This window comes from Rana temporaria, chromosome 11 (assembly GCF_905171775.1).
Source record: "Rana temporaria chromosome 11, aRanTem1.1, whole genome shotgun sequence".
Classification (NCBI taxonomy): Eukaryota; Metazoa; Chordata; class Amphibia; order Anura; family Ranidae; genus Rana; species Rana temporaria.
Window position 1 is genome coordinate 70,920,916 of NC_053499.1, and position 19,955 is coordinate 70,940,870.

At 44.1% G+C, this 19,955-nt stretch overlaps 1 protein-coding gene across 3 annotated transcripts in view; it reads right to left on the bottom strand.

Annotated features, from left to right (window-relative positions):
• TENT4B (terminal nucleotidyltransferase 4B) overlaps window positions 1–18,061 on the bottom strand; it is a 115,289-nt gene extending 97,228 nt beyond the window's left edge. The window contains exon 1 of one of the 3 annotated variants that reach the window (XM_040328717.1): window positions 17,113–18,061. In XM_040328717.1, the coding sequence (XP_040184651.1) occupies window positions 17,113–17,579 (467 nt within the window). In that variant the 5' untranslated portion in view covers window positions 17,580–18,061. The remainder of the gene's footprint in view (window positions 1–17,112) is intronic. The other 2 variants (XM_040328715.1, XM_040328716.1) reach the window with 2 other exon arrangements.
• Window positions 18,062–19,955: the final 1,894 nt, after the last annotated feature.

The window sequence follows — 19,955 nt, forward strand, 5'->3', positions numbered from 1 at the left end:
AAAAAACAAAAATTAGCCCTTTATAGTACAAAAAAGCAACTTGCTACTGTAAAAACTACTTTCGCTGTCCCACAGTAAAAAAATGAACCCCTTACAGTAGTGATTTGCTCTTTTTGTACTTATATTTTTTAACCCCATTATGTTACTAAACATCTCAGGCCAGGGTCACACCTTTTTTTTGGTGCTTTTTGCAGAAACAGACTACAGTTCATTTACATGGTTTCCTATGGGACACGTTCACATCCATGATTTTTCTTCAGCTGCTGCGTATTTGGAAAGGGCAAGGACTTTTTAACGCAAAACAGTGCCATTTTGTTTGTTTTTTTGGTTCAATATACTTCAATGGAGAAACTACAGAAAAGCATGTAATGTGTTTTTGTGGCAATTTGTGTTTTGTAATCTGCCCAACAAATTGGGCCAAAAAAAAAAATAAAAAATTTAAAGGCTATTATCCGATTAATCGAAACAATAAAATCGGCCAACTAATCGATTATGAAAATAATCGTTAGTTGCAGCCCTAGTAGCGATCATCTGCTCTTGGTAAAGGAAGGGAATTCCCGCGCTGTCTAGCAATCTACTCTAGGGGGCACTGCTTCAAGACACCTGCGAGTTCAGTTCAAAAGAAACGCAAGGTGATAAAAAGAGGGGAGTGGTATCAGCGCTGTGATGGGGCAAGGGAAGTGAAAGGGAAGCCACTGTAGACACAGCCAGTGGGAAAATATGTTGAAACAATGAGGTAAGTGATCAGGGCACTACAAATAGAACTGTGAAACATGTGAAAAACACTCAACAAGAAAAAACACAGTCTACAACAGGGATATGCAATTAGCAGACCTCCAGCTGTTGCAGAACTACAAGTCCCATCAGGCATAGCAAGACTCTGACAGCCACAAGCATGACACCCAGGGGCAGAGGCATGATGGGACTTGTAGTTTCGCAACAGCTGGAGGTCCGCTTATTGCATATCCCTGGTCTACAATATCCAAGAGAAATACTATAAGTCCAATGGATTAATAGCCCAACAATAAAGAGCTGAAAAATATATAAAAGTCTTTAAGTGTGATAATCGATCCCACCACCAAACAAGCACGCAGTGCTGGAGGATTCTTCAGTGATACGCCTCTGTGTCTGCAAACAGCTCACACCTCACTGCTGTTGAGCAAACAGCATCAGCAGAACGCAGAGTGTAAATAAGGATGATGGTTGCAGTGGTATGGTAGTCTCCTTTATATTGCTGAAATCCTCTCAGTAACAGGTAAAGGCCATACATGGGGATATGAAGACAAGGAGAGCAATCATAGCGTACTTCAGACAGGAAATCACAATGGGACAAATGCCAATCACACAATATTGCACTCACTTTTTTTTTTATATAAAAGGAGCGTAGGCAACACTCCACGAACACGGGGTTTGTAAGCCCTCAGTGTGTGTGCCATCAGCAAGATATGTACTCAATGGGGGTTATAAAGAATAAAAAGGAAGGCAAAAAAAAAGCATAATTCCGTTTGGCAAACATTTATTAAAACCAAAAGGAATAAAAACTCTCATTTAGCAGAAAATGAGATGTAAAGCAACCACGAGCGCCGAGCTAGTCTTCCTACCGTCAGAATGTTGGTATACCTAATGCTCCAATCCCGACATGTGTCGTCACATGACTTCATCAAGGGATGTCACTAGGTAAGATTCATAGGCTTAATTAGTCCTCAAAATTGAACACTCGTCTGCCATTTTGTTGAAGCCCGCTCTAGCCGTTTGCCGTCCGCCATTTTGCCTGGGTCCCGGGGCTTGTAAGCGCGTGGAACATTGAATGCTACAAGCAAGCAGTGCGGACAAAGACAGAATATGATAACCGCCCACACAGATAGTGAAATCGAGCTGACATATATAAAAGGGGGGCAAAGTAAAATTAAAACATGATAGGTGCCGGAAAGGCTACCAGGACATGGGTGATGGTGGCAATGAATAGGCAAAAATATAATGAAATAAGGTAAAATGGGGGAACTGTCCTACCTGGACTAAAATAATAAAAAAATTATTAATACATATGTATAAAAAACGATGACCAATAAGCCAAGTGCATATGGATAGTATGGGGGGGGGGTACCTATAAAGGAGCTCCAGGGACACCACAACTGACTGGAAAAATGCATAGAACACACATATTGCAGGGCGTATAGGTAAACACATATGCAACATATAAAGGTGTACAAATAATAAGCCTACTAAAAATAACTCTTAAAGAGAGAGCATAAAAGGTGGAAACGGAGGCACTAAATCGAGAGAGGGACAGCTAAGAAGTTGGTGCATATATAATGTTAGTAGGCTTATTATTTGTACACCTTATATGTTGCAAATGCGTTTACCTATACGCCCTGCAATATGTGTCATTTTTAGTAGGCTCATTACTTGTATACCTTTTATGTTGTCTATGTGTTCACCTATATGCCCTGCATTGTGTGTACTATGCATTTTTCCAGTCAGTTGTGGTGTTCCTGGAGCTCCTATTTTTTTTTAGGTACCCAACGTTAGTCGCTGCGTTATTTGGAAAGGGTCAAAAAGTTTTTTGCAAGATGGGAAACTGTACTTTAGCATTTTTGGTTCAATAGACTAATACAGAAAAGCATGTAGTGTGTTGTTGGCGCGATTTGCATTTTTTAATCTGCCAAAAAGCGCTGCTTAAACGGATCAAAAGCAAACTGCATAGGTGTGTACAGAGCTTTGTTAGCCATACGCTTATCAATTTTTGTGCATTCGCTGAACGAAAGAACATAGTTTGAACATTTCAATTGCTTTTAACATTGTTTTAACCGCTTGCCGACTGCCTCACGCAGATATACATCGGCAGAATGGTACCGGCAGGCAAAGAAACACACACACACAGCTTTAAATCCTGATACCTAGCAGGCACATGCAATGCCGGCTGCAGTCTCACGATCGGATCACGGAACGGCAGTACGGAGGGGGGGGGGATGTCTTTGTAAACAAGGCATCTCCCTGTTCTGCCTGGTGAACCAGCACCGATCTGCTACTTCCCCTCATCGGGAGCAGCGATCAGTGACGTGTCACAGTAAGCCACGCCACCAAACAGAATCACTCCCAAGACACTTAACCCCTTCCCGCCTCCTAGTGGTTAACTCCTTCACTGCCAGCCACATTTATACAGTAATCAGTGTATTTTTATAGCATTAATCACTGTATAAAATGCGAATGGTCCCAAAATAGTGTCAAAAGTGTCCACCATGTCACAGTCCCAAAAAAAAAATAAAAAAAAAAAAAAAGCCATAAAAACTACCCCCTATTTTGTAGACGCTATAACTTTTGCACAACCCAATATACGCTTAATGCGTTTATTTTTTACCAAAAATACGTATTTTACATAAAATCTGCCTTAAATTTTTTTAAAGCAAAAAGATTTATAGCAAGAAAAAAAGTACAAAATATTGTTTTTTTTTAGAATGGTCGACTATTTTTGTTTATAGCGCAAAAAATAAAAAACCACAGGAGGTGATCAAATACCACCAAAAAAAAGCTCTAGTCACAAAAAGTGTCCCGGTCATTTGGCAGCCAAATGGTTTGGGCCTGAAGTGGTTAAAAAGGAATATACATTTAACTAGGGCTGCAACTAACGATTATTTTCAGAATCGATTAGTTGGCCGATTATTGTTAACTCCCAAACGGAAACTATAATTTTCACAACAAACAATGCAATTTACATGTATTTTTTGCTGTGAAAATGCCAACGGTCCCAAAAATGTGTCAATTTTGCGAAGTGTCCGCCATAATGTCGCAGTTAAAAAAAAAATAAAAAAAAAAAAAAACCACACACACGCTGATCGCCGCCATTAGTAGTAAAAAAAACAATTAATAAAAATGCAATAAAACTATCCCCTATTTTGTAAACATGACAGGCAGCATAACGTTCTCCGCGGCTTTCACATCTGCTCAGCGTGAACCTGCTAGTCTGTGAAAAGCATATATTATATATATATATATATATATATATATATATAAATAAAAAAGTGATCAGTGCAACTTTCTAATAGTAAGAACACACACACACACACGTATGTGCTAAACTGACTAATAAATAACATACAAATATCTACTGTGAAAAATTAGCAATAATCATACCATGCAAAATAAGCAATATATCAAACTGTGCAAAATAAACAAAAATGCCAAAATGACTGTGCAAATAAGCAATAAAAAGTCCAAAATAACTGATAAGAAAAGTGCTGAAGTAACACCCACAACATCTTATGTAAAACAAATAAAGTGCTCAAGTGACTGATGAACATAGTCAAAAACAGTGTCTTCTATAGGGAATCTTCATGACTACCACTCAATGCTCTCTGGACTCTTACCTCAGTAAGGCCCCTTTCACACTGGGGCGTTTTTCGAGTGAAGCCTCATCTGCAATCCCAATGTGCTGGTGAAGCACCGCTAAGACCCTAACGTTTTAGGGCGTTTTTGCAGTGCCTCAGTGTGAAAAGGTAAGGCGTTTTTACAGCGCTTTCAATTCATTTCAATGGAGAGGGGCATTTTTAGATTTTTTCAGCGCCCAAAAGCTGCTGCTTGCAGGACTCAGTGTGAAAGGGTCCATTGAGATGCATGGATAGCGTTTTAATAGCGCTATTTTTAATGCTAAAACGCTGTAAAAATGCCCCAGTGTGAAAGGGGCCTTAGGAGTATACCCTTGACGATTTCCTTAAAGCGTAGTTCCACCCAAATATGGAACTTTCACTTTTTGGAACCCTCCACCCCCTCCAGTGTCACATTTGGCACCTTTCAGGGGGGAGGAGGGGTGCAGATACCTGTCTAAGCCCCCCTTTACATGTACGGATCCCGTAAGGATCATGTGACCAAAAAAAATAAAAAATAAAAAGTATCAAAAACATTGATGTGTTCTTGTTGCATTTTCAACGGGGACTTGCGTTTTTTTAACCGACCAAAAATGCAGCCAGCAGGATATTTAACACCAGAACAGAAATGCAACGGAACATTGTGAAGACATACATGCATGCCTCTAGAGCATGCCCCATAAGTACTTACACTTTATTAATGTTCTAAGAAAAAGGTTTTATTCTTATAAAATCATTACCAGGCTGGTAAAAGTCTTGCAGGGACAGTTGCTGGGAGCTCAGTTCCTATTGGTACAGAACTCCCAGAATTACCTCTCAGGAGCCCCTTTTCCTACACACAGGGCATGAGCAACCTCTTGGGAGGCAAGGCAGAAAAATTGTTTTTGGAGACAAACAAATGTGTGCACATGGAATGAGACACCGAGGTGAAGGAAAAGGAGTTCTGTAGTCCAGCCAGGATCTCAATGCAGCAAAGTTAGAAGCACAATGAATCTCTAGAAAAAATAAAATATACTCTAAACATTGTGTTCTGCATCATAAAATGTTTTACTAGCTTCAGATAAATAAACGTGCTTGCCAACTACTGACATTTCCAGAGTAAATAACAGTTGTGTTCTCCATTGTTTACTTATTTAAGTTCAACTTTATTATAAGTCTCCATGCTCAGTACAGGGAGGAAGAAATATCATGACTAAAAATGACAAAGGACCATATTCAATCTTGTGAATCATTTGTGTCTCAGAAGCAAAAAGGGTAAGGTGCCACTTATGAGCGGAATATGTATCCATTTATTTTCATAAAGTCTGGACTTTATTTTGATATATTTCTCATCAAGAACAATCTATATAGATTTAAAAAAAAATAAAAAAAAAGTATTGTTGCAAGGGAGATTCACTATGATTAAAGGAGTTGTAAAGATACAATTTTTTTTCCTTAAAGGAGTTCCCTAAGCTAAAACTTTTAACCCCCGCTGTGCCCGGGCTGTAAAACTATACAAAATAAACTTTCACTTACCTGCCTACGATCCCCCGTTGTTCCGATATCGCCATCCCGTTGTCCGGTCCCGGTCTCTTCCACTTCCTGCGGGTCGGTGACTCACAGTGCGCTCAGCCTATCAGCGGCCGCGACGGGACATTGCTGCGGCCGCTGATAGGCTGAGTCACTGACCCGCAGGAAGTGGAACAGACCGGGACCGGAGAACAGGACGGCGATATCGGAAGAACGGGGGATCGTAGGCAGGTAAGTGAAAGTTTATTTTGTATAGTTTTACAGCCCGGGCACAGCGGGGGTTAAAAGTTTTAGCTTAGAGAACTCCTTTAATAGCTTCCTTTACCTTAGTGCAGTCCTCCTTCACTTACCTCATCCTTCCATTTTGCTTTTAAATGTCCTTATTTCTTCTGAGAAATCCTCACTTCCTGTTCTGTCTGTAACTCAACACCATAATGCAAGGTTTTCTTCCTGGTGTGGAGAAAGCCTCATGAGGGGGCGAGCAGGAGTGTCAGGACGCCCACTAACACACAGCTCCTTTCTCTATCTGCAAAGTAGATGGCGTCCTGACCCTCCTGCTCGCCCCCTCAAAAGGCTTTCTCCACACCAGGGAGAAAGCCTTGCATTACGGTGTGTAGTTACAGACAGAAGAACAGGAAGTGAGGATTTCTCAGAAGAAATAAGGACATTTAAAAGCGAAATCGAAGGATGAGGTAAGTGAAGGAGGACTGCACTAAGGTAAGGGAAGCCATTTAAGGAGGGGGGGGGGAGAATTGTACCTTTACAACCCCTTTAATCATATTGAAGGTCCCCTGCAACAAAACTTTTGCAGTTTGTTACTTTGATCTTGCGCACTTCTCCTTTACACAGAAGCCTACAGGAAGAAGAACCATGCGATTCAGGTAAATAAGCTACAGAATTACCAATACTGAAGCCAAAACATAAAATAAAATCTAGAAAACTTGGTGCTATCAGTAGATACATTTACTAGGAATAATGAACATCATACTAAAAAGTTAATTTCTCAGTGTATAATAAGGTTAGATGCACACTACTGTGTTTTGTGCATGTAGAGTTTGCATAGGCACAGTGGCCCATTTGATTGCAGGTTCATGCACCCAAAAAAAAAAAAACACACACCATAGAGTAAAACTTTGGTTTGCGAGCATAATTCGTTCCAGAAACACGCTTGTAATCCAAAAGCACTTCTAAAAAAAAAAAAAAAAAAAAAAAAAAAAAAATTCTTTGATATACAGGGGAGAAAAGAGTCACATCTAAGTGTAGCAATAAGTTGCCAAATGTTGTGCCTTCATTAAATGTAACCATATTGCTACACTTAGAGGCTCCTCTCCTTTTTTATACTCAGTTGTGACATGATGCTACTAGATATACTTTGCTTGTATATCAAGGCAAAATGTATTAAAAAGTGTTGCTTGTCTTGCAAAATGCTCTCAAACCAAGGTTTTACTGTACACATGTTCCTGCAACAGGGCCTAGCCATAATCCAGCAACCATGCCAAAAGGAGGCAAAATTGTTGTAAATGACACACTGGACCAAATACAATGATTCAGGATATTGTTACATAACAGCATTTTGTTCTCATGCATGGAAAAAAAATATATAAAAAATAAATAGACCAAGACCTTTATTTCAGGGATTACCTCAGTGAATATTTTTGCTTCTGTTGAAGCTGAACATTTTTTTGGATACAGCATCGGTCAAATAATTCACCTCTGATGAAAAGTATCCAAATCCCTGCTGGCTTTAATTTACTGTACCGATCCTCTCTTCATGCAATACTGGATAATTGAGCAGTGATCTACCATTGTTGCAGGGATGGAGGTGCAGATGCAACCATTAAAAGAGCTTGTAAACTACTACTAGCCAATTATGAAATACTTACCTTAGAACGATGCCCTGGATCGGAGTCAGCCCTCCGAGTACAGCACGTACATCTTCCAAAGTTACTTCTGGGTTTGGGGTGCTGTGATTGGCCTAAGGCGCTATGACGACACTCCTGTGGGAGCCAGCGGCCGCGGCATGACGCACAGCGGACGTTTCTTCCGTGCATTTAATCCTTCACACTCGCTCCTCTACCCTACTTAATTCACAAAACACACATTCACATAGAAGGCAGGGCATTCATTGATCGGACAAGGGGGAAATCCTAACATGCATTTGCCCCTCCTCCATCCACAAAATCTTTTTTGTGAATGGTCAGAGAAAGAATAAAAGGAAGGGCAAAATAACTGGACCTCTTCACTGTCACAGCAGCTCAACCCTGCAGCACCACCAGATCACCACTGTTTATTATCACTGAAGGCAGGATTTCTACATTAAACAGCACCCAGCCGGACATTAAATTCTCTTCATAACAGCTAAATTTGACTGATGCTGCATCACCCCTAACAATTTGAATAGCGTTTGACTTTAACTGACCAGCTGTGCATTCACACAGGTGTAACCCGTAAACCAGCACAAGCTTGATTCATTCCGCGCACGTTCACAAACCCGGTAAAGAAAAACACCAATGTCAAGATTGCAGTGCCGTTAATGGCACCCCAAATGTGGCAAGAAAAAAAGTGGTTGAAAAACACAGAGCAACGCTCATAAAAAGGTGCATGAGCTGGTTTGCCACTTTAGCAACGGCTGCCCTATGCGTAAAGCACATGCTACATAGTGTGAATGGGGGCTCATAGCCAATGTTACAGGACAAAGCAAAACTGGTAGCTTGCCAACTCAAGAGTTCTGGAAAGTTCTTAGTCTAGTTTCAGCTCCAAGTCTGCTGACCAGAGATTATCCCTCCCAGTGGCAAATGGAGGAGGATTTTGGGGGGGGGGGAAGCTTCATCAGGGACCAGTTTTAACGTGAACTTGTCCTGCTTCCTATGAAAAAAAAACAAACAAAAAAACACAACACGTATGTGACAGCCTGGGAAGACCAAGCATAAATAACTTTTTCTTTGCTTTTTAAAGTAGCAGATCCTTGCATTTTGATGCTAAGTACACTTTAACATCTAATAAAACCACTAGAAAAATCAGCGTTTCTCAACTCCAGTCCTCAAGGCGCCCCAGCAGGTCATGTCTTCAGGATTTCCCTCGTATGAAACAGCTGTGGCAATTACTAAAGCAGTCATATCACCAGTGCAAAATAATGGAAAGCCTGAAAACATGAATTGTTGTTGGGCCTTGAGGACAAGGAGTTGAGAAACACTGCTGTAACTAAGACCCCTTTCACACTGGGGCGTTTTTCGGGCGTTTTTTAGGCGCTTTGGCGTTTAAAAAAAGCCTGTAAAGCGCCTGAAAGAAGCCTCATCTGCAATCCCAATGTGAAAGCCCAAGTGCTTTCAGAGGCCTTTCACACTGCCAGCGCCCGAAAAACGCTGGTAAAGCGCTGCTAAGACCCCTTTCACACTGAGGCGCTTTTCAGGCGCTTTGGCGTTAAAAAAAGCTTCCTCAATGGGAAGGGGGCTTTAGGAGTGGTGTATTAACCGCTCCTAAAGCGCTACAAAGAAGCTGCATGCAGGACTTTTTTTGACGCCCTGCCAGCTCAGCGCCTCAGTGTGAAAGCACTCAGGCTTTCACATTGGGATTGCAGATGCAGCTTCTTTCAGGCGCTTTTTTTTAACGCTAAGACCATTTTCACACTGGGGTGTTTTTCAGGCGCTTTAGTGTGAAAGCACTCGAGCTTTCACATTGGGATTGCAGATGCAGCTTCTTTCAGGCGTTTTACAGGCGCTTTTTTTAACGCTAAAGCGCTTGAAAAATGCCCCAGTGTGAAAGGGCCCTAATGCAATATTAGTTCAAAGTTCCACTATAAGGTACACTGTGATAAAACCCCAAGAGCTTCATACTCAAATCATTTATTGAAGCCACAGAAGTAATAAAACCATGAAAATCAAAGTTATAAAAAGCAATTAAAATTTAAGATTGACATGTGAGGCATCACCTCTTTCTACATTGGAAGATACCTATCCTGTGGTCAAAGGAGGATCAAATGTCTGTAAAACCTTCCCCCCTCGAGACTTAGAGTTGTAAAGGAAAAAAAAAATGTTGCCTAAAATTAATGTCTGCAAGGTAGACAGACAGAATAGTGTAATTATTCTGTTAAAAAACAAGTAAATACCTATTAAATTCCTTCATCTATATCACCTCCGGCATTCTAGTTTCTCTTCTCTTATTCACTTCCTGGTTTGCGGCGCTCGTTCATGTAAGAACTACATTTCCCAGTATGAATTGCGGCACGCCCAGTAATTCACACCTCCTTGAAGTCTCTAACATGTAGAGAGCGTCCTGCCACACAGATGTAGTTCCCAGGAGGGGGTGAGCATGTTACTGACCACCACAGTAAAGCCTCCCATCACGGTGGTCAGTAAAATCAGACAAGCAGAAAGTGAACAGAGAAGAAATAGAGCAACTTCTGAGAAAAAACGAACAATGAGGAAGTGAAAAGAGGAATGTCTGCAGGTAAAGGATGCTTATTATGAAAAAAAAGGTTTTCCTTTACAACCCCTTTAACTTGCTTGGAGCCATTAGAGTTGCACCGATACCGAGCATTTGCACAAATACTTGTACTCGTGCAAATGCTCCGATGCCCAAACCAATACCTAGCAAGTTGGGGGATGATCGGTGCAGCGGTGGGGACAGTTACAGGCACTGATCTCCCTGCATAGATTTCAATAAAGCAGCCGACAGTCGCTTCTCCCTCCCATGACTTTTAGCTGCTTTACTGATATCTATACTGGGAGATCAGTGCTTTTAACCGCCGCACCGATTACCCCCCGACTGTCCCGTGTCCCTGTCCTCTGCTTCCCCCTGTCCCAGATGTCAGGATGGAGAGCAGAGGAAGAATCGGGAAAATATGTCATTTACCGGCTCCTTTTTTTGAATGCACAGTGATCACCGACTGTCCATTCAGAACTGAACATCATAAATTGTGTTTACAATGCTTCAGTTTATCAATAGAGGGGAGTTTGTCTCCTTTCCATTCATTTTCAGTGCAGCTTAGGCTGCAGAGAAAGAGACTGGTGAATCCATGTCCTCAGTCCCTTTCCTTGTCTCAATAGTGGAGATGTCAGAGGTCTACTTGATGAGAATATATATATATATATATTACAAAGTAGAATTGTAAAAATAAAAAGCCACTGACAAAGTACTGGAGCGTTGGCTTCCGCTTTTATAGAGGTCTGTTAATATCAAACACCACCAGATCCCATTTTAGAAACTAAAGCATGAGCAAATTTGCTCCAGTGGGGGAAAACAATTCCTTCCTGATCAGGGCTGTGGAGTCGGGGGAAATTTTGGGTACCTGGAGTCGGAAAACAATGCACCGACTCCTACTAAATTTAGATTGGAATTAAAAAAAAAAAAAAAAGCAATGTCCCAATTCACAAAAAGTTATAATTAATGACTTCTCTACTGTAAGAATAAAGACCAATGCATGCAGTGCCTCACGTAACCGCAAAACGAACACGTTAAGTGACCGTGAAGAAGCATGCTTTTCATGTGCTTCACTATATGGCACGCAACGCACAATTAGGAGCTGCAACACTTATACTTTCCATAGTGTTGTGTTCTGCTTTTACAGGGAACGCAGCGTCCATGTGTAACCTAGCCTCTCACTGATAAGGGATTAAATAAATATGTTTTTTGCAGGACTAGAGAGTGAGACACTTGTATAAGTGAAGGGAATGGAGGGCCAATAGTTCAAGTCTGAAGCTGTAAACCATTGGAAAAACTGCTGTCATTTAGCCAAGGCTATAAAAACTTGTAAACTCCGATTGTTAGCTTAAACTTTATACATGACTATGGGATTCTCCTAGGAAAATCATGTTTTAGAATAAATGCCCCTTCCTGGATCCTCCCACTGCCCTATCTTCAGCAGCAGATAAGCACACAAAGGAGAAAGCAGCAGCCCAACTACCTCTCTGCTAGAAGAGCTTAGAAGAACTTGGTGGAACAGCTTCTTGGATTCAACTGTACAATACAGTAGACTGTTGGCTTCCCAGCCAGTAGTCCTGTGGTAGGTTGCATTTCTTTCCCTCAAGGAATGTATAAAATACATTCGCATATTAATACAGAGGAGTCGGAGGTACATAAAACTGAGGAGTCGGAATCGGAACATTTATCTACCGACTCCACAGCCCTGTTCCTGATCCCTCGGAAAGCAATCAGAAACTTCTTAGATCAATTACCCCTGGTGTCATTACCCCTAAATTTTAGTATCCAGTTATGTGCATTTAGGAATGCATCCAGTTCTTTTTTTAAACCAATCTACTGAGCTGGCCAGAAGCAGTTCTTGAGGGAGTCTATTCCACACAGCTTGTACTGTGAAGAAGCCTTGCTGTATTTGGAGATTAAATCCCTTTTCCTGCAGAGATAAATAGCGCCCCCTTTGTCATTTGCGATAACCCTAAAGTGACTAACTCAACACCACCATATGGACCACGTATGTATTTAAAGATGGTGATCATATACCCCCTTAATCTCCTTTTCTCAAGAGAGAATTCAGTTCCTCTAATCTTTCCTCATAGCGGAGCTCCTCCATGCCTCTTATCAGTTTGGTTGCCCTTCTCTGCACTTTTAGAGCGCAAATATCCTTTTTGTGAACTTGTGCCCAAAAATCATTTTTGAGGTCTGAACAACTGCGTATACAGTTACATAGTTTGGGGGGGGGGGGGTGTCCATCCTATATGTGTGCTTTTATGTCAGTATTAAATCATATCCCTGTATGTTAGGGTTGTTTAGGTGCAATATATATATATATATATATATATATATATATAAAAAAAAAATAATAGCTCCTTGCTGAAACCACTGCTTATGGAAGAGAATTCCACATTCTTACCGCTTTTACAGTAAAGAACCCTCTACGTAGTTTAAGGTTAAGTCGCTTCTCTTCTAATTTTAGTGAATGGCCACAAGTTTTATCCCTTTTGTGGGGTCATCAGTGCGGCATTTGTGAATTTAAATCGCCTCTCAAGCGTCTTTTCTCCAAAGAGAATAAGTTCAGTGCTCGCAATCTTTCCTCCAGTCCACTTATTAGCTTTGTTGCCCTTCTCTAGACTCTCGAGTTCCAGCACATCCCTCCTGAGGACTGGTGCCCAGAACTGGACGGCAATAGGATGGATTGTATAGACAGATCCTCACATTACAGAAAATAAGACGATCTGATAGATGCGATGAGCCATGGTTAGCAGATATCTGGAATCATTCAATTTTCAAACCCAACGTTCTGAATTTCCCAGGAGGTGTAGTGTGAAGGATGAGTGGAAGGTATAGGTACAGTGCATCTGGAAAGAATTCACAACGCTTCACTTTTTCCACATTTTGTTATGTTACAGCATTATTCCAAAATGCATTCAATTCATTATTTTCCTCAAAATTCCACAATACTCCATAATGACAACAAAGTTGGCCTAAAATATCTTTGAAAAGTTGATTTTTTTTTTTTTAATACATGTACATAAGCAGGGTTCGACAAATTCCGGGCGCCAGGTTGCGCCTAGAATTAGCGACCTGGCGCCTGAGTCAGCACAGCTAAATGAATCCTGTGTGTGCGCCCCCCCGCGATCACGTCAGCGGCACTGGCCGGTAATTGAAGCCGCTACTATGCGGCGTCTTGTGGTGGCCAGGGCTGCGACAAGCAAGACACGCCCCTAGCTATTTCCTGCCGATACGCGACGCTACAGTGGAGTCCCGACATTCAAACCTTCCATCGTCCACAGCGTACAAGGCACGGGAGCAACCCCAACACTGCACCCCCTCCATTACCAGACACACCAGGGGCCGGGATGCAAGGTGGCAATGTCCCCCCAGGCCGTCCTACTCAAGCACCCTGTGATTGGCCGACCAGGGTCATGTTCGGCCACACTCTGTGGCATTCTGGGATTTGGAGTTCAAACAAGTCCCAGCATTCACCACAATACACAGCCTGGGCTGGGGACTACAAGTCCCAGCTTTCACCGCAATACACAGCCTGGGATAGGGACTACAAGTCCCAGAATTCACCACAATACACAGCCTGGGATGGGGAATACAAGTCCCAGCATTCACTGCAATACACAGCCTGGGGTTGTGGGAGACTAAAAGTCCAGACATAGCCAGCTGTATACGGAGCTCTGTATACAATTATAACACAACCAGCTGTATACCAAGGACCTGTCATCCACCTGCTCAGCGGGGATTAGCAGAGAAATCTTCGCTGAGCAAGCAGATTCCGCTTAGCAGAGGCGCCCGTGTGCAAGGGGCCTAGGGTGGCATGAGTTACTGGATCTCCTATCATCCCCAGCTAGCTGTACTGTGAGCTGCTGCCCATCACACCATCAAGCCTTGTACACATGGGCCGAATGCCGGGCGACATTGGTCGGTTCAATAAAAACTGGCTGCCATTCGGCCCGTGTGTATTGCAGCCGGTCCGACAGAAGCCAGCTATTCGGCATGCTGGAAAAAAAAAAAAAAAAAAAAAAAAAAAAACTGGCTCCTGACTTTTCTAGCTGGCTCCTAGATTTCAAGCAAATATGTCAAGCCCTGACATAAGTATTCATAGCCTTTGCCGTGGCATTCAAAATTAAGCTTGGGTGCATCCTGTTTCCACTGATCATCGACATGTTTCTACAACTTGAGTCCACCCGTGGGAAATTCAGTTGATTGTACATGATTTGGAAAGGCAAACAGCTGTCTATACAAGGGCACACAGTTAACAGTGAATGTCAGAGCACAAACCAAGCCATGAAGTCCAAGGAATTGCCTGTATACCTCACAGATGGGATTTTATCGAGACACACATCTTGGGAAAAATGTTTACAGCATTGAAGGCCCCAATGAGCACAGTGGCCTCCATCGCCCATAAATGGAAGTTTGGAACCACCAGAACTCTTCCTAGAGTGGGCCGCCCAGCCAAACTAAGTGATCGGGGGAGAAGGGCCTCAGTCAGGGAGGTGGTCAAGAACCTGATGGTCACTCCGATAGAGCTCCAGCATTTCTCTGTGGCGAGAGGAGAATTCCAGAACAACCATCAACACAGCACTCCAAACACGCCTGTATGGTAGAGTGGCCAGACAGAAGCCACATGACAACCCGTCTGGAGTATTATTGTACGATTGCTACGAAAGAGGCATTTTTAGTCCAATTTTCTGATTGTGTGGTCTAGGCACATGGCATGTCTTACAGGGAACTACTTAAATGCTGAATGGATGGTGTAGGCAGACCCCTAGGTTAAAGAGAAAGAGATGTGGTCTGACAGATGAGGTCTACAGATTGCTGGGATAATTCCATTTTCAAACTGAACTTTCCCCAGAAATGGTGCATCATGAATGAATTGGTAGGCCCTCAGGTTACATTCAGATGATCTGACAGATGTGTCACGTCTTCAGGAGGACTCACCCTATCATCTCCTCACTGTATTATAATTTCAGACAATACTTAAAGACTTTAATAAAATGTCAGAGGATAACAGTGATCATGCATCAGCAGATCCTATCTGTCCAATCAGCACATTTCCCAGGAGTGATGTGAAGAATGAATGGAGTCCTCATGCTAGACTGAGATAATCTGACAGATGTGATCAGCTGTATAACTATGTCAGGTCTTCATGGGAACTCACCATATGACAATGTCACTGTAATGGAAGACAGTACTGGATTTCTGCACAAGCTAAATATACAACACACGAATACATGGTCAGCTGAAAACACCACCAGATCCCCTCCATGGTCTTGCCATGTATAATGTATTTTTGTTGATCTTTCTTCAATAAAACAATTATTGAATGAGAAACCACCACCAGATGCCATCTGTCATTTCAGCAGGTCTCCCCAGGAGTGATATAGTGTGATGGGGTCTGTAGGCCCCTACGTAAAGATCTTTGTGTTATCCCTTTAGCCCCATACACACACCATTAGATTTTCTCCAGACTTTTTGTCTAAAGATTTACCAAAACCATGTAGTGCAGGGGCCTGTCTGATTGCATACAAATTGAAACTCGTTTGACCTCAATATATGGTTTTGGCAAATCTGCAGAAAAAAGAATAGCGTGTATGGGGCTTTAGGCTGCATCCACACCTGTGTATCATTTTCAGGCGGAAAGTCGTGCAATTTTGTACAGGTCAAACGACGGTCACCAATGTAAAAAGCAGAAAACCAGTCTGCCTAAAAAGAAGCTCATGTACTTTTTTTTTTGAGCTTCAGGCAACAGAACACTCCGACATGAACAGGGCAGGGCCATGTAAATGAATAGGATTTTGCTGGTTGGGCATTTTGGAACTTTTGAGATGAGTTTTATGCGCTGAAAACTCAGGTGTGGATGAGCCCCTATAGCACCAGACATGTGATGGCTTGACAGCTTTGATAAGTGCACAAGCAACGGTGGCAATTATATACAGCATGCTTGGAATGAAACCTTCTAATCGATGGGTTTAATTCCCCTTTAAAGCGGGAGTTCACCCAAAAAAAAAAAAAAAATGTAACATTAGATTGATGCTCATTTTGTCAAGAGGAATCAGTGTTTTTTTTTTTTTTTTAAATCGAAGCAGTACTTACCGTTTTAGAGAGCGATCTTCTCCGCGCTTCCGGGTATGGTCTTCGGGACTAGGCGTTCCTATTTGATTGACAGGCTTCTGACGGTCGCATACATGGCGTCACGAGTAGCCGAACGTTGGTGCGGCTGTATACGGCGCCTGCGCACCGACTTTCGGAAAATCGTGACACAATGTATGCGACCGTCGGAAGCCTGTCAATCAAATAGGAATGCCCAGTCCCGCGGACCATACCCGGAAGCGGCGGAGAAGATTTATCTCTAAAACGGTAAGTACTGCTTCGATTTTAAAAAAAAATACCCGATTCCCCTTGACAAAATGAGCCTCAATCTAATGTTAAAAAATTACGTTTTCGGGTGAACCTCCCCTTTAAGGAATGTCAGTTTAATGTCACACACCAGCAGATCCCATCTGACAGATCAGCAAGTTTTCCCAGGAGCGTGAAGTGGTCGGTCCTCATACTCTGATGATATGACAGATGTGATGCATGTCATGTCTTCAAAGGAACTCACCCTATGACCTTGTCACATACAAGGTAAAGACATAACCTGATATGTGGGGGGACATGCATTACTATATGTCAGTTGGCAGCAGTGATCACTCAGTCCCCACCACATCCCAACTGTCAGCTCAGCAGGTCTCCCCGAGTATGGTGGCTGCCATGCTGATCTGGCTGTGGTGGTCTGTGGGGGGGGGGGGTGTAATAGATGTCAGCTGGGATGACTCACCCTATGACCTCGTCGCTGTAGTTGCGGCTCTTCCATGGAGTGCCGGTGTAGGCCCCCCCGGTGGTATTGCCGGGTGTAGAGTTTAGCAGGCTGTAGTTGAGGCCGAAGGTGCTGGCTTTGTTGTCCCTCTTCCTCTTGTTGCTGTTGGTGTGATCGTTCCTCCATCCCCCGGGTGGACTCTGGTTCTGGTTATTATTATTGGAGGTCTCCAGTGGTAGAAAGTCCCCCTGCTCGCTTAGCACTGTGGTGGCCGGCATGGTGGAGGCCTGAGCCGCGCTGTCCCGGTACATGTTGGCCTCACTGGCCGAGGAGCTGGCGGAGGAAGATCCGCTGTGTGCGGGGGAGGCCGGGCTGTTATGGTTGAAGTAAAGGTTCCTCAGGCCTTGCGTGGTCTCCCAGATCTGCATCCACAGGCTATTGGAGGGACCGAGCTGCTCTGGCTGGAACCAGGCGATCCGAGGATCCATCAAACGGAGCCTGGGGCCCCCTGATCCGCCTCCCGCCGGGGCTGCCCCGGATAACGCCTGCACCTCTCCCTCCTCTTGTATAACGTGCTTCTACGGCTCCGAACAACGGTCCGTAATCTAACGTCACCGCCCTCCCCCCTCCCTAATAACGTCCCTTCTTCTCCTCCCGGCCGGACACCTCTATCATCCACTATCCGCCCCCTACTAGGTGCTCCGGGTGTCGCCACACCACACACCGATTAAAAAAAAAAAAAAAAACTAAGTAACGAACAAGGCGGCTGCTGCTCTGCGTCCCAAAGGCGCCTCTGCCCGGTTTCCCAGGCCCTGGAGCTTCAAGGCCGCTGAACGTATGGAGGTCCCATGTTCACCCGTGTGCTCTCAGTCCGCTGTCACATCGGCCACAGCAATGGCGCCACCTCCCTCCTTCGTTGCTTCAGGGCGCATGCTCCGTTCTACAGCACTCGACTCCGCCCACCCTGTAAGAGTTGAACTGTAGAGAGCCTAGACATTGCGGTCTTCTCCCTCTCTGTGCTAAGCCAATAGCGCTGCGTGGTGGGCGTGTTTTCAGTGATGTCACGTGGCCAAGGTGCAAACGAGATTTAAAGAAATGAAACTAGAGAAAAAAATGTTCGGTGTGAGGTGAAAGGTGACCTAGGTGACTATTAAAGGAGTTGTAAAGGCAATTTCTTTTTATCTTCATGATAAAAAACGTTCTGTGTGTAGCACCCCCTAATACTTACCTCTCTCCAGCAATGTCCACGCGTAAGAATGAGCTCCGGTGTGTTCGCACAGACCATGTGTACAGCCCGCCAGGAAGTCGGCCCACGCTAATCACAGGCAGGGAGACATTTCCCAATCTCAGCCTGTGATTAGCGCAGCGCGGTTAGGGTGACCACATTTCCAAACTACCAATCAGGGACACAGTGCACTGGCCATGCGCAGCTATGATGCCATTGGCTCCCGCGGCTGTCAATCAAAGTCAGTAAGCCAATCGAGGGGTGAAGGGGGTGGGGCTGAGAGCTCAGCCCGGGTGCCCCCTTAGCAAGCTGCTTACTGTGGGGGCACTCAACAGGAGAGAGGGGCCAAGAGCAGCGAAGAGGGACCCAAGAAGAGGAGGATCTAGGCTGCTCTGCAAAACCACTACACAGAACAGGTAAGTATAACATGTTTGTAATAAAAAAAAAAAAAACAAGACTTTACAATCACTTTAATATTAACCTCTGTATGTGGTGAAGGGTCACCTATGTATCAATATAAACCTCTTTATTAAATGTAGGGTGACCTATTTATCAATATGAACCTCTGTGTGTGGTGAAGGGTGACCTGTGTATCAGTATGAACCTCTGCGTGAGGTGAAGGGTGACCTGTGTATCAGTATGAACCTCTGCGTGAGGTGGAATGTCACTTACGTATCAATATGAACCTCTGTATGAGGTGAAGTGTGATGTATGCAGGGCCGGCCTTTGGTGAGTGCGAGCTGTGCGGCTACACAGGGCACCATGGGCAAAAGGCCATCCAGAGGCGTACTAAGGGGGGGCGGGCCGCCCCCGGGTTCCACAAACTGGGTGGGTGTCAGACCGGCACCCCCCCTCCACGATCGTATTACACCCGCAGTTGCAGCGAGGGGCGAGCTAGCTACGAGGGGGAGGGGTGTGCAGAGGTGTGTAGGGTGACTACCATCCCCTCCTCCTGCGGCCACGGGCTGCCTGTCTGTGCGATCCTGGACCCGGATGTCACACAGGCACAGCCGAGTGAAGCCGCCTCCTCCTCCTCTCTGTATATGTGTAAACAGGAGGAGGAGACCTGCTGTGCATGTACCGCCGTGCTGATCTGAGGTACTGAAGGGGGGGCTGCACTGAACGGGGGGCTACACTGAAGGGGGAACTGCACTTAACGAGGGGGGCGCTGCACTGAACGAGGGGGGCTACACTGAACGAGGGGAGGCGACACTGAATGGGGGGGCTACGGCTGCAGGGTTCTGTGTAATGTAAAGGGGTCCAGAGATGCAGGGTGCTGTGTAATGTAAAGGGGTCCAGTGATGCAGGGTGCTGTGTAATGTAAAGGGGTCCAGAGATGCAGGGTGCTGTGTAATGTAAAGGGGTGCAGGGGGCTGTGTAATGTAAAGGGGTCCAGAGATGCAGGGTGCTGTGTAATGTAAAGGGGTGCAGGGGGCTGTGTAATGTAAAGGGGTCCAGAGATATTTTTTTCCTCTTTGTGTATGTTTAGGTGACCAGGGGGCGCCACAGGATTAGCTCGCACAGAGCTCCTGAACACCCACGGCTGGCCCTGGATGTATGTATCAATGTGAACCTCTGTATGCGGTGGAAGGTCACTTATGTATCAATATGAACCTCTGTGTGAGGTGAAGGGTGACCT